We start from the raw sequence: 15,620 nt of genomic DNA on the forward strand, positions 1-15,620 counted from the left end.
GATGAGGCATAGGAAATCTGGCAACATAACATTGGGCGTACGAGGCAGCGGTACTGAAAACACACTACAAAAATACCCAGCATTTCAAATTATTTTCAAGAAACTCATTGTTATATGTTTATAGCTTTCACCAACATTGCAGGTTTTTATAATTTGGATGCAGATTAATTCACCACAGTACTGTTTTACGTTAACAAATAAATGTTGAGCCACTGTTTGCTAAAAGGATTCTCAAAACACCAGCTATGAGAACAATAATTCCTTAACATGTCATTGTTTCTCTTTTTTTATTAAAACATGCTGAATTATCAAAGTAAAAACCATACAAATTCAACAAATGAAACATTTGGCACCTTGCCTAACATCATTGTTTACATTACTACCACATACAACAAAGGACCATGTATTAAAGACTAGCATGCTGGGCAAGAAAACCCCTTATTCTTTGTAACAGTTCTTTCTTCACACTATCAGGCACCAGGGCTGAAACAAAACAACACCCAATTAATATGGAGAACAATTCAGCATCTAGACATATGTATCTATGTTAAGTGTGTGTATACATATACAGATGATTATTTATCAAATGTTTTACAAGGAAGTAATACATTGAGAGCTACCGCTCGTTTTCAAGTATGTCCTGGGCACACAGTTATGGTGACAGATAAATGGTGTATAAACACATTCATATATGGATATATTAGAATTTGAGGGTACATGTGCCTGACCTGTGGAGTTTAATACTGGATTTTGATGCTTGGTCACCGGCAGATTATTGCAGTGGAACTAACCTTTTACTAAAATCTTGGATGTATCCGTGGTCAGAGGAAGCTAAGAAATTTGAACAGCGTTTACCTTTAAAAAGGCAGCGATGTCATGACTGGACCGCTCGTTTATACACGTACTGTACATCAGGTGTGTTTAACTGACAATACATTACTCACCTCTGCCTTTAGGAGTAATTTCTGCAACCAAGTCATCAACAGTTACGTGTTCCAGTCCTTTATCTTTAATAACATCTAGAGAGAAAAAAAAAACCCCACTGTTAACATGCATTTTGTCTAATCTGAATTACGGCACTAAATGAGCAAGCAGAGCCTACTTTGTTTGACAGGTCATTATCAGGGGCCCTCAAGAATTTTAGCCGAATATGCCATCTTTTATTACGGGCATTGGGTAAGGACACAATATGAGACATTACATACTATAGTAGGATGTTTGGTTGTATAGAGGTATTGGCAGCAGAGATATGTGGGGTAATGCCACTGTATAGATCAGTGAAACCTCCCCAAGGTCCAGATCCACAAAAAAGGGATGCAAAACTTTAGCACACGTTTTCCTATTCCTATGAATGGGAGCGGAGGCGTGCTAAATTTTCACACTTTTGTGGCTCTGGGACCTAGAGTACGATGTTAATTTCTGGAGGGCAGATCTACGGAAGGACGTTAATAAATTGGAGATTGTACAAAGAAGGGCTACCAAGATGGTGCATGATTCATAGCATAAAAGTATCAGGAAAGATTAAAAGGACCTTAATATATACAGCTTAGAGGGGATATAAAGGATTTCACAGAGAAGTGCTAGAACAAGAGGACATGCTCTGAAGTTGGAGTGTGGCAGGCTAAGTCTGAGATTATAGTGTGAGCGATGGCACTTGCAATGTGAACAACAACAGGCAGAATCCCTATGAGGCCGCCCCTAGTGCGCACGCACGACATCGCGTTTTGAAAAGACAAAAATGTTCGTCTTTTCAAGTGACGGTTGCATCACTTGAGCAGTTCAGCCAATCACGCTGAACCAGCCTGGTGACACGTCCGCCAGCCTCCCCAATCACTGGAAGCTGCATGCACCCATCGCACAGGCGAGAGGCCAACTATAATCTCAGCCTAAGGGGAACACAATCTCCCTAAAAAAATAAAATAAAATAATAATTAAAAAAAAAAAAGCAAATAGCATGATGTAGCTACTACACCTTGGGGAATCCAGGGGGGCATAGGATTAGTTTCAGCAGCAGACGGGAAGGAGGAGACATGCACAGAACACTCTTTGCAAATAATTTCAATTTCCAAAATGTGTATATTTTGGCTAAACCCATTTTAGTCTTTACTCTGCCATCACTAGGCTGTGTTTAGGCCATTACCTCTGTGGAAGGTCTAATGTACTAGTTGCTTCAAAGCTCACAATTTAAAACAGGTACTCAATGACTAATAAAATGCCACAAACTACAAGCCATTCATCCAAAAAGTTTCCACTTGCATTACATACCCCCCAGGTAATACATAACATTACCATACAATATACAATAGTCCAAGTGCACTCACGATACTTGTTAGAGATGCCACAGATGCTCAACAATGAATCTGTATGTCCACAAAGTCGTCAGCAATCCAAAATACAAGTACACAGCAACACTCCAGTGATTTTACAGTCAAAAAAGATTAGAGATCTTTGGAATGATAAATCTTTTTTGAGTTGGAGACAACAGGAGTGCCGCTGTATATTTGTACTTAAGCATACAATATTCAAGACAAAACTAGCAGGGGAGCCTGGTTCAATTCCAGGTGTCGGCTCCTTGTGACCTTGGGCAAGTCACTTTATCTCCCTGTGCCCCAGGCACCAAAAACATAGCTTGTAAGCTCTACGGGGCAGGGACCTGTGCCTGCAAAATGTCTCTGTAAAGCGCTGCGTTCAATTAGCAGCGCTATACAAGAACATGCTATTATTATTGTTATCATGTAAATAGCATGTTTGTTTGATTTTTATTCATTGCATGCTTTAAAGGAGTAATCCAAGATGTTTAATTTCTTAAATACAGATTTGAAGCTGGGTGTCTCCGGAGCTTAACCCAATTAATTTCAGCTTTGGGGCCCACTGCTTCCAGAGATATTTACCTCAGAAGGGCGTGCCAGTATCTCTAGTTTTCAGTTTCTTCATCACATGGGTCAATAGGAAGTCGAACCTTATGACGTCATGGCTTCATATTGACCCGCAAGCGTTGAAAAGCAGACAGTGAATCCTGGAGTGGCTACCTCACCCCCTATGGAGGCATGTAGCTCCGGAAGGAGGGGATCACCAGAGCTGAAGTTAATGGGGTTCAGTTCCCACACGCTTCGATACTACATCCCAGAAATACCAGGTTGTCAGGGTAAACACTATCCGTGCCACCAAATAGGAGACGCTGCCCTACAAACGTTCCCCGGAAACACATTTAACCGACATCCTGCTCTCCAAGCAAACCACCGTCTCAAACAAGGTTTATTTGCCAAGAGAAGTAAAAGATAACTAAATGAAATACACATGTAAAACAAAGCTGTAGGTAAAGTTGAAAACCGTGTAATATTCCGATTCTCCTATGTGAAGGATCCTATCTTACGTACCTTTGCAGTGTGCCTTTAACTGGTCTCTCCATCCACATTCAATTAATTTTGCTCTCAGCAGCTCTTTGAGGCTGAAAAACAACACCCCCAAAATAAGCAAAATGTGACCACGACGATCAAAAACACACAACTTTCTCCTTCCCATCCCTTTCATCTGGTGCTCCCGCATAACCTTTTTCCTTCACTTTATCTTATCAATATATCTCCCATACTCTCCATATACTGTACGCCAAAAACCTTCCCGCCACCACCTTGACATCAAACCTAAAAAACAACACCTTCTGAATGAAGCATTTCAATAACCTACAGCTACCCACAGGTGCACTTGTAGATTTCTAGTGGTAAACAATTTGGAGGTTTGTGACCCCTTGTCACTGGGTCTGAGCCCACTCATCCCACCTTCTAAATGTCAGTTTTGCCTGGATTTATACTGTTGAAATGGACTGGGGGGGTCTCTGGAGAAGAATTATCAGCAGTATTCTGAATCCATTGTGTCTGTCCTGTCTCAGTATCCATTTTGCTTGAAATAATGTGTATATGGCATGAATGAGTTTTGCGGACAGTAGATTTTTACAACCATGCCTTTAGCTCAACACCCAGAATTTTAGTATTAAGACGTACCTGGTTCTAGTACAGAGCTGTTTGGAACCAGAGACGCCATCATACCAGTCTACGTGATCTTATTATGATCTACATGCGCATTTTTACTGGAAATTTGTGCGTGCGATTCCTATCACTTTTATTGGTACTATATTAAATGTTTTATGCTACTGTACCATAAGTTTTCTTCTCTTTTCCCTCATTCTATGATATTTCTGTTTGGACATCAATTCTTCCCTATCTTGGAGTTAAGTATATAATGTTTTTTCAGGATTATCTAACTATTCAACTTCAGTAGCTTAGATAGATCTAAGTAAGTAATGTGAATTTACATTCCTGTTGGGCTTATTTTGTGCTTATTGTTTTCACTGCACCAGCACTGTGTGGTTTTAAGCACTGATATAGTTAACAATTTTATTGTAGTTTTCTTCACTTGGGTATTTATTTAGGTTTAGATTTATATTCATTGGCTATAGGTGATATATCACTATAGGCACATGTGGTGTGGTGTTATTGATTATTGTAGTTATATTGAGGATTCACACTGTATATTATCTGTATTTTTTCCGTTATCACTAATCACAACACCACTTTGAGGACCAGAGCACCAAGGAGGACTTTTTCTTCAACAATAAAAAACGGACCTGTCTGAGCAAGAAGACATTCACAATACTATGTTTATATTAAGCTTACATATGTTACTGATCTCGTATGTACAGCACCCACATCCAAAAACGAGTTCCTGCATTCCAGTCATAATGCATATACTTTCATGAACCCACTGTCTACTGTGGGTAATATAAATAGCTATTATGTTTGGGCTTTACATTTTGGTGACTGCTGTACATTTTGGGCATTCACCATTTGGCTGGAAGCACTGGACTTTGGATTGAGTTTTTCTTGATTTTTGCATTTTAAGTGCACAAGCACAAATTTGTATTTTTATTTTATTTTTAATACAAATAGATGCCACTTCACTGCCAAAAAGGGTACCAACTACATATTGCAATGACATCTTCCTGGGATCTGAAATGGAACTGCCATGATCCAACATCATTGTCAACGAATTACATAACAAAACAAATGTTACCAAAATGCAGTGAAAGTGTTGAGCAAGTTATCAATTTACTGCTACTACAAAAGTGATTAAGATTTTCTGCAGCAGCCACTTGACAGTACAAAATAAAAGCAACAGTGCCATGAGCTTTCTTTTAACATTTGTGGGAATAACTATACATTTTATTATAAACTATAGATGAGAAATAATGACAGACAGCATCAAGCTCTCTCTGCATGAATCCAGCTTACATGTTACACAGCTCAAAATAGGTCCAACGTACAAAAAAAAATAATAATAAATAAATAAATCAGTGGTAAATAAAAAGCATGACAAAATATCACGGTTTAACACATTTAACGTTACCTTTTTCCAACACCTACAGGAAAAATGCCTCCCCCACCTTTATCATTGAAGCTTCATGTTTCACTTATTTGTTTTTGGGCCATAGGAAGATTTAGGACACCTCAACGCCTTCTTGAACCATATCTGAACCTTCAGTGCCAGAGGTGTATCAGAGTGCCAGAGGTGTATCAGAGTGCCAGAGGTGTATCAGAGTGCCAGAGGTGTATCAGAGTGCCAGAGGTGTATCAGAGTGCCAGAGGTGTATCAGAGTGCCAGAGGTGAATCAGAGTGCCAGAGGTGTATCAGAGTGCCAGAGGTGTATCAGAGTGCCAGAGGTGTATCAGAGTGCCAGAGGTGTATCAGAGTGCCAGAGGTCCTCCTGAATTTGCGGTCACATTATCACATAACCTCCCTCACTGATCACCCCATCCTAGAAAATATAGTATTTGGTCATGAAGTACCTGGTACATCAATATGGCATCTGAAATGCAGTGCCAGTGTCTCCCAGGCTTTGCGTCTCAGTGCTGGCATTACAACACAGGTAAATCCAGGAGATCCAAATCTCAGTTTTGGTCCTTGGAGCGAAGCAAGTGACTATATGATTACAACATGTATTACTACTGTGAAGCGCTATGTATATTTATGGCGCTATATAAAGACATACAATACAATACTTGCACAATAAACGATGGGGCAGCGATAATAAAATGTCCTTACACATGTATTGCGATTAAATTTAAGGTGTCTTTTGTTGCTGTCCCATACAATGTAACTGCAGATGAGATTGTCTTCAATAAATTGTGTAATTTTGTATTAGTCCTCTGGAGTGTCACTCTTCATGTATAGATTTGTACTTGCTCCTTATAACTGACCTTAAAATAAATCTCCTTCACTACCAGATATCAATGCAATGCAAAGCAGTGACACACATTGCTGATTTTAGATGTTTTAATAAAATAAAAATATATATATTGATGAATAAACCTGCTTACCGGTCTCTCTCCCCCGTTTCAATGAGTTTCTGATTAATTGCCGCTCTCATCTGCGCATCTTTATTCATGGTGAAGACCTGCATGCGAGAGGAACATGGAAACCATCAACATACCGCCACCAAGCAAGCTCCTCATTACCGGAGGCGCTATCCATGCGCGGCTCATACTGGATGTATTCATTCATAGTGCGCAGACACCGCGCTAAGCTAACCAGGCCTGCTAACGCAACAAGCTTATCTCACCGGCACCCGGGTCCCACTCACCCAGCAGCCACCTGTCTGCGGGGCGACCGCTTACTGAGGGCAGCTCCGTGTTTCTTCAGCCCGACCACGCGATAACATAGACGAGTTTCACATTGCACGCGTCACGCCGTCGCCTGCGTCGTGACGCCCGGGCTGCAGAGTTGCAGCGTGGTTGCTGTAGTGACGTGCGCGGGGGGCGGGGACGGATAATAAAACAATACACAGTACAGTATACAGCAGCTAGTCATAATAATGAGGGGAACACCGTGATCAGCGACCTAACATCGTACGCACAGGTGCAGAGTCAATGGGGAGGCGGCGCTGTGTGTTGTGGAAGTGGAAGCTGCATGGGGAGTCACCTGACTTCTCTGCATACTTTATATTACCGGTGTATGTGCTGCTGGGAATATATCCATCTATATATATCGATAGATATAGAGATTATTAAAAGTATATAAAAGGTAAAGCAATACTTATCACAGGTGCCAATACATCAGCATGGCATTGCAGTGGGTAGAAGAAACAATTCACAACTAGCTAGATCAGCAGCACACTTTGGCCCACACTTCTTCGGTTTATTTTAAATGTTTTATCTGTTTTATCTGTCCTTGTTGTTGAGTCCAAACAGTATAATTTTAGTTATTACCAATACAGTTTATTATTTTAATTGAGGGTGTTTCTCTAGTGCTACGTAAAGGGACTCTTTCTTTCCTAGTTTATACAGCATATTTACTTCCCTGTGAGCACCACCTTACCACACTGTTTGGGAGAATTATTCCCTCATGTTGAGCAGGGTTCATTTACGACTCATACAAGCGTAATTTTTTATTGTTTTAACTCAGACTAATAAATAACCCCACTTTAGAGACCATCCTCTCCCTCCCAGCCTCCCGCCCACAGCTGGAGTCATTTTTGGAAAATAATAACAAAGAAAATACTCAGAACTGATTCCCTTTATTTTAAATCGGTGTTCATAGAAATATTATTCCATGCATTCAGTGTAAAAGAAGTGCTAAGCTAGAACTTCATATGGGAGCTAGTAGTGGAAACCTCCCCTTTTCCAGGCAACAAATCTGACACATTAAATGTAACCAAACACACACACAAATGTTTCTTAATAGGCTGGGTCATCAAAATACGGGTTCCTTTCAGTATATTACTTGGACTGCTACGTTAACGCCACATAATGATTCGTACATTTACTTATCCTCCCCCCCCCCCCCCAACTTAGTCACATGTTAAAAGATGTATTATTTAACATCATGACTTATTTATTATGTTACATTACGCAGTAAGATTTCCTCCAGCAATGTATGTGTGAGCACATAGATTAAACATATATGACACTCCTCTCAATGTGGTGGCTTCGCTGTGGCAAGGCTGAGTGTATCACTTCCTTTCGTCTGTTGCAATAGCTGCAGTAAATTCCTATGCTTAGCAAAGGAAAAACTTCATTTCCCAGCATGCCTCAACACCCTTGTCCGTTCACAAATGAGTCCCTTCCGGGTGTGGTGGCAGCGCTGAAAGGTTCCTCGTGTGCAGTGCGATCATCGTTCCCGGTGGCAAGTCAGCAAGAGCAGCTAGGTGTCAGTATCATCAGAGGGACCATGGAAGCTGCAAATTGTTCTCTGAAACTCAACAGGCTGTTATTGGATCCTAAATTTGAGAGCTACAAGTTGTCCTTGGATCCTCTGCCCTGTTACAATGTGGAGTTAGATGCTGGTGAGTGTGTGTCTCCCACATGGTTTTATCACTGACTTGCACAGGGGGCTCATTTATTCTACTTAAGTTATTACACGTGACTGTTCCTGACCGATTTGGGGCCATATGTGTGTAGCATAGTGTAGTGCCCTTCCTGCTCACTTTAAAAAAAATAAATATTACTTTTTAATATATATATATATATATATATCTCTCTTATGTAAAAAGTGTGATGTGTTATTTATACAATATTTTACCAGGGGAAAAAAATATCTCATTTTCAAGTACGTCCTGGGCACAAAGTAAAGTTAACAACATTACAAGTTACAGTTACAAACATGTCTAGGAATATGCAGGAGTCTTAAAAGAACTTAGACAGGAGGCAGTTTTGAGAGACCCTGGTAAATTGTTCCAGCAGTGGGGTGTTCGGTACGAGAAGGAAGAGCGTCCAGATTCTTTATTGAACGTTAGGGTGACCAGATTTGCCCTGGCAAAAAAACGGGACAAATGTCACGCATGTGTGATCGACAGTTCCCGGCTGCTTGTGCCGACTGCGCATCCGTGATCCGAGCTTGCCGGTCGCACATGTGCTCAAGCAGCCTGGAAGTGCCGATCGCGCATGCGCACTCCACGCTCGCCAGAGGGACAAAAACCAGAGAGAGCCCCAAAAACCGTAGGCAGGTCTGTGGCTGATCTAACGCGATAAGTGCTGTGTACAGTAGGGATGAGAAGCCTGCTCAGGTAATTTGTCCAGAAAGTATTTCAAGTTGAAAACAGGAAACCAGTACATTGCATCTGGACTCGAGGGATAGCTAATGTCCAATGAACATATCACAATGGTGGCTGCTAAAGTTACATAATAAGACAAAGCGGCATATTGAGCGGTAAAGAATGTGAAGTTTGCTGAGGTGAATTTGGGGTGCTGTACCATACACTCTCTCCCTATAGTCAATAATTGGCATCTGCTCTGTGATGCTGTTTCTGACCAGTGGGCTTAGGCGGGATTTATTTCTATAAAGAGCACCCTGTTTGGGATAGATTTTGGAGATCTGTTTTTCTATATGCAAACCATATGTTAAGTGTAGTCAAGCTACATACCAAAATATTTAAAGCTAGTAACTGAGGCAAGATTAGTGTTAGAGCTGGTTCTAACCAGTAGCTCTGTCATGGGACGCTTATGAAATGTAGTCTTAACCCCGAAACACTAGTTACTGTTTTGTCAGTGTTTTAAAAACAGTTTGTTTTGGGTGATCCAGTTTTCAACCTTTGAAAAATCAGATTGCAGCATATTTTCAAGGCCAGAGAGGCTGGGACTGCATGCATATAGGATAGCATCATCAGCATACATATGCAGAGAAGTTGTCTTAGAAACGGTGGGTAGGTCATATAGAGACAGAAAAAAATAAGGGCCCCAGACAGGGCCGGCTGGGATTATTGCGGGGCTCGGTGCAGACGTGGTACGGGGCCTCTTACCTTCTCTTTCGCCATCTCTTCCTGTGGGGTCCCTCATCATGGTGCCGCGATGTCAAATAGTGGCGAGTTGCCAGGACAATGGGACATCACGTAACGCCCCCGTTGTCATGGTAACACAATGCCATTTAACGTTACAGTGCCATGATGAGGGACCCTGCAGGAAGAGATGAAGAAGGTGAGAGAGTTACAGAGGCCCCATGCTCTCCCCTGGCAATCAGCTTAATTGTTGTTGGAAAGGGCGCAGGGCCTCTGTAACCACGGGGCTCGGTGCAATGTGAGAAGGGAGAAGATTGGTTTTGTGCTTCTTTCCAAGGTGTCCGGGACAAACTTCGCTGGTATGACATCTTGGGTATATCTTAATCCCTTAACCCCTAAGAGGCGCAGTGAAGAGATTGTGTTTCTATAGAAGGTTAAATTACAGATGTTAAAGGATTTATTTTTTATCGTTAATAGCAACTGACAACGACCTATAACCTTCCAGCTCCATTAGGAGGTTTATGGGAGGAGCTAATCCGTGTATCCCATAAAGAGTGCGGAAAAGAGGATATGTTTAAGCACATACAAAATTGTTAAACCCGTTTAAATGAAAGTCATAGAGAGGGGGCTGCCAGCACAGTGGTGCCAATCGGAGGCATCCATGCCCGCGGTGTTCAATAGAGAGGTGTGTGCCCAGTGTTTGAAGTAAAGTGGCCTAAAAGCAGTCGTACGAATCTGATAAGGAGCTCTCATCTATTTGTATAACGAGGCACAACATGTTTTTAAATATTAAAGACTTATTGCACATGTCTGATTTGAAAAAATCAACAAAATAAATAGGATGGCCATTTAAAAAAATAAGTTACATTTGTATTTTATAAGACTGGAACTGTATGTAAGCTAAATGTTTTGAGGAATCTTGGTTACTAAAACATAGTTCCACTCTGAACCCCCTAACTCCATCATACTTAGTCATGTGTATTGCCTACTGGTGTTGGGGGAGAGATGTATGTATGTCTTTATATAGTGCCATTAGTGTACATAGCGCTTCACATTAGTGCTACTAATACAGGTAGTAGATACAGTAATATGTGATGTGCACTGGGGTGAGAAGACTGGTCCCTATTCAGTTTTGGGAGAACTGGAGTAAATCATGGATAGCAATGCATTCACTTTCATTCACAGGAAGTACATATAACATGTAACATTAATTGTCATTTATTCACATACACTGCCTCATACTTACTGTATACTTTAAAAATGAATGGGGAGCAGACAAATACTTCTATAACAACATAACATTTTTTCTAAAATATAGCCACTAAAGGCAGCAATCCCCGCCTTCCAGGCCTCACTCCGTGGGCCAATAAGAAACCGCAATGTCATCAGAGCATGTCATTGCAGCTTCCTATTCAACGACCTCAGCGGCCATACAAAAGGTAAATATCACGTCACCCGTGGGTCCCCGGAGCTAGGAATAGTGTCGTTCAACTCCAAGGGACCCGCCGGTTTCAATTTTGCAAAAAAAAAAAATGTAAACATGTTGAGGATTGTTGCTTTAACTCAATGCTGTAAAGACGAAAAATACTCCCATTACCGTGCACTCCTGAACTACCATTTATTGTTACTACTAGCTGAGAGACCCGGCGTTGCCCGGGAGTCACACTGTCCCCCCCCCCCCACACACTGTCCCCCCTCCCCCACACACTGCCCCCCCCCCCTCACACACACACACTGTCCCCCCCTCCCCCACCCACACACTGTCCCCCCCTCCCCCACCCACACACTGTCCCCCCCTCCCCCACCCACACACTGTCCCCCCCTCCCCCACACACACACACTGTCCCCCCCTCCCCCACACACACACTGTCCCCCCCTCCCCCACACACACACTGTCCCCCCCTCCCCCACACACACACTGTCCCCCCCTCCCCCACACACACACTGTCCCTCCCCCCCCACACACACACGGTGTCCCACACACACTGTCCCCCCCCTTACACACACACACTGTTCCCCCCCTCACACACACACACACTGTCCCCCCTCCCCCACACACACACTGTCCCCCCTCCCCCACACACACACTGTCCCCCCTCCCCCACACACACACTGTCCCTCCCTCCCCCACACACACACTGTCCCCCTCTCCCCCACACACACACTGTCCCCCCCTCCCCCACACACACACTGTCCCCCCCTCCCCCCCACACACACACACACTGTCCCCCCCCCTCCCCCCCACACACACAAAGCCCCCTCACCTCTGCCAGGACTCACAGCACCGCTCCTCTCTCCCGCGCTCCTCCGATTGTCGCACGCCTGGCCCTTCTCGACTCTCCCTCCTCCCGTCCGGGGAGGGCTGCGCACGCGCCCCCTCTCTGCACCTGTGAGCGCGAGCCGCCGGGAAACATGCAGCAGGGGAGGTGCAGGGCCTGTCCGTGTGACGGGGGAGAGTGACGGCCACCGGGAGGGGGGAAGGTGAGCTGCAAGGGGGCCTGAAGCAGTGGTGTGAGTGTGTGAGGCCAATGAGAGGTGTGCGGGGGCGGGCCAAGGGGGCCTGAAGCAGTGGTGTGAGTGTGTGAGGCCAATGAGAGGTGTGCGGGGGCGGGCGGGCCAAGGGACCAATGAGATTGCCGCTAGGGACAGGGAACACAGTACAGACAGAGACACATACAATGCTTTCAGAAATATATAGTATGATATAGTATGATACATCATTAAATCATTTGGCAAAAACAGATACCACAAGATGGCAAATGAATAATTCAGAAATCACTGGTACCATACCAAATTTCCAGATAATTTATCTGCCACCAATATATCTATGATCATACACAGCATACAATATGATAATTATAAACCCGTTTGTTTAATAAAGTGCATATGTAGCTGATATACATATAATAAACACAGATCGTAAGAAAGAGGTTTGCAAACCTGAAAGGGAACGTAATGTTCCTTTTCATCGTTTAATTTTATTTTACAGGAAATGAAACCAATTATTAAATATCTCCATGATAGAGTAATAGATATTATAAACCTCATCATTGAGACAACAATCCTAAAAAATGCACATTAGCAATTATTCCCATCGTATAACTGAAAAAAAGAGGTGGGTTCTATACAGCATGTGAGGATCAATTTGGATCATAGTTTAAGAATTAGGTCCATATACTCGGCAGGGAGACCGCACACCGAAAATCTCTTCGGTCCATTATCCGAAAAAACTGTCAAGCAGGATACTGCCAAGGATAGAGGTTGGTATTAAAATCAGCCCCTCCTACGGTGACGCCCAATGGGCGTTTCCCACCGACGTGCTTCTTCTGGGGGTGAAGAAATGGTGAACCGGTTGGGCTTCATATAGTGCGCCAGTAACATACCTAGATGTATAACCCAGAAAGAAAAATTAAGAGACCCGTTTAGACCTGTACATCAACATGGATTCACAAGAAGGCAGAAAGTCATTCAGACCAGTTAGTACTTTGTTTTCCCAACTTGTAGATCCACTTGGCCTCACATCTCAGAAGTGTTGTCCATGTCACCCTGTCTGATCCCAAGAGTCACTTGATCAATTCCCATTAACAAAACATCCTGTACATTTCCCCCATGACATTTAGAGACGTCTTGCAACAGGAGTGTTCTTGCTGAATGTCCCTAACATGCTCTAACACCCTGACCCATAACTCCCATCCAGTTTTTCCCACATATAATTTTTTTTAACCACAACTGCAGCACATAAGATATCTCCGCTCGTTCTACAATTAATATCATGGTATATCTTAAACAATTGACTGTCGTTTTTAAACATGTGGGAAAAACTGTATGGGAGTTTTGGTCAATGTTTGTATTTATAACTGCTTCAGGTGTGTACATTTGATGCCGGCACAAATTTACAAGAGGAAAGTCCTTGCACTGTATCAAAGAACATAATGTTATCTTTTCCCCGTTGTCTGCAACTGACCCGTCGGTGAAGGGCTCTGGCTGCGTCCATAGATACTGCAGCCGCGCGGAAGCTGAGGGAAAGCGAGTGCTTTCCCTGGCCTTAGTACCTTCGCCGTTCGGGGGCGTGTCTATGGGCGGGCCAGTGACGTCACGGAGCTGGTTCGCCCTCAGTTTTGACTGATTTCACGTGCATCACGCGCCCCCTCCTGCTTCCGCACGCACGCTGCATAGACGCGATCACTGCCTTTAGGCAGTCTGATCACTCAAGCGGTCTGCCCCTCTATGGACGCAGCCTAAGGCCACGTCCATAGAAGGACAAGCCGCGCTGAGCCGTGCGGACGCTCCGCGCTGAGCCCCGGCATCCTCAATGAGGATGTCTTTAGAGGGGGCTCACGCGAGCGTCCGCAGGCGTGCTGAGGAGTTGGATTTTTCAGCCGACAGCCAAGCTTTTTTTCAGCGCGCTGTCGGCTGAAAACATCTAATCAGCGCGAAGCAGCGTCAACGTCACGGCGCCGTGACGTTGACATCGGTGCGTCGCGGGCGATTGGCCCAGCGACATCAGTGCCCTGCCTTGCCTCTGCCTCCACCCGCTTCCCGATCACGCACGCTGACTCGCCTGCAAGTCCATGAAATCTCACAGGCGAGCCTCAGCACGCCTCAGCACTGCTCCCCCCTCTATGGACGTGGCCTTAGAGATGAATGTAGGAACATAAGCGGCACACTGGATAATCCTTTTAATAAATATCATTATTTCACACGTCCATATGAGTGGCGCTTATGTCTCTGCATTCACCTCCAAGCCTTCAGCCCGCTGAGCACCCGTGGTATTTCGTTATCGGGAGTGCTATGCAATAGACTAGTGAAGGGGTTAATGCATGGACCGCAAAGAGCACACCCCAAATGTTTAAATCTCTTGGCCCCACATGTGGGGGCTGCTTGGCGTTCTTGCCGTGTGAGGGGGTGTCGTGATTGCAGAGATCTCCTGGTGGCAGAGCAGGGACTCGGTGTATAATTAATACGGAACCTTGGGGGCTAGCAACAAATTGCTTTGCTTCTCTAGGTGTTGTTAAGAATGAAGTCCTTTATTGAATGTTTGAGAATGAATGTTCTGTTTGGTTGAGCTGGTGTCTTTGTTGTCTTGGTAGCTGTGGTCAGATATATTTATTTATAAAATGTTTTATCAGGAAGTAATACACTGGGAGTGACCTCTCGTTTTCAAGTATGTTCTGGGCACAGCGTTATGATGACATATACATGGTGTAGCGCGTGCGCTGCCCACGAGCAAGACAGGACCCCGGTTCTGAGGTGGGGAAGTAGCAAACCACGCACCTACAGCAGCGGAAGCGTGCCTGGCAGGCGGATTGTCAGACGTAGCCGGGTTTGGGTTGGAGAGAGTGGGTTAATAGATACTTGCCAAGGTCTTGGAATGGAGAGTTCAGAATAGTCAAAGTCCGTTAGCCGTGATCTGGGGTTGGAGAGGTCAGAATCGTGGAAGTCCGTATAGCCGTGGTCTGGGGTTGGATAGGTTAGAATCGTGGAGGTCCGTATAGCCGTGGTCTGGGTTGGAGAGGTCCGCAGAGTCGAGAGTAAGCCGGGCTCAATATCCAGAGAGGTTTCAAGGTCACGCCGGGTCGGTACACGAAGGGTTAACTGCAAGAGAGACACAGGGCAGGGAGCAAGGCACAACAGACATAGGAGCTCAAGTCTACAACAAGTTATGCTCAGCAATAACTGGGAGTGAGAGCAGGGTATTTATGGGAAACAGGAACCAGTAGCAAGGGAGGCGGAGCGGAGGCGCGGCCTCCAGGAGGCAAGGATTGGCTGCAGGAGACAAGTGGGCTAAATTAATACTTGCAAAACATACAGGACCCCTATAAGCTCATATTGAACCTCCAAAATAACCACAACACAT

At 44.1% G+C, this 15,620-nt stretch overlaps 2 protein-coding genes across 5 annotated transcripts in view; one reads left to right on the forward strand and one right to left on the reverse strand.

The window, feature by feature from the left end:
* Positions 1-270: 270 nt before the first annotated feature.
* On the reverse strand, positions 271-6,782 carry ENY2 (ENY2 transcription and export complex 2 subunit). Of its 3 annotated transcripts, none has more exons than XM_075582439.1 (5): positions 6,635-6,782; positions 6,372-6,448; positions 3,378-3,448; positions 945-1,019; positions 271-483 (listed from the first exon to the last, which is right to left on the reverse strand). In XM_075582439.1, exons 2-5 carry the CDS (start codon positions 6,437-6,439, stop codon positions 407-409), a joined length of 291 nt encoding a protein of 96 aa, XP_075438554.1. In that variant the 5' UTR covers positions 6,440-6,448; positions 6,635-6,782; the 3' UTR covers positions 271-406. The 3 variants fall into 3 exon arrangements, with proteins under 3 accessions (XP_075438554.1, XP_075438564.1, XP_075438548.1); XM_075582449.1 differs by having other exon boundaries at positions 6,614-6,734; XM_075582433.1 differs by lacking the exon at positions 6,635-6,782 and having other exon boundaries at positions 6,372-6,454.
* A 1,284-nt stretch (positions 6,783-8,066) lies between these two features.
* Positions 8,067-15,620, forward strand: part of NUDCD1 (NudC domain containing 1) — a 204,385-nt gene continuing 196,831 nt past the window's right edge. The window contains exon 1 of one of the 2 annotated variants that reach the window (XM_075582430.1): positions 8,067-8,335. In XM_075582430.1, coding sequence (XP_075438545.1) covers positions 8,077-8,335 — 259 coding nt within the window. In that variant the 5' untranslated portion in view covers positions 8,067-8,076. The remainder of the gene's footprint in view (positions 8,336-15,620) is intronic. The other variant, XM_075582427.1, reaches the window with a different exon arrangement.

The sequence above is a fragment of the Ascaphus truei genome, chromosome 2 (genome assembly GCF_040206685.1).
Source record: "Ascaphus truei isolate aAscTru1 chromosome 2, aAscTru1.hap1, whole genome shotgun sequence".
Classification (NCBI taxonomy): Eukaryota; Metazoa; Chordata; class Amphibia; order Anura; family Ascaphidae; genus Ascaphus; species Ascaphus truei.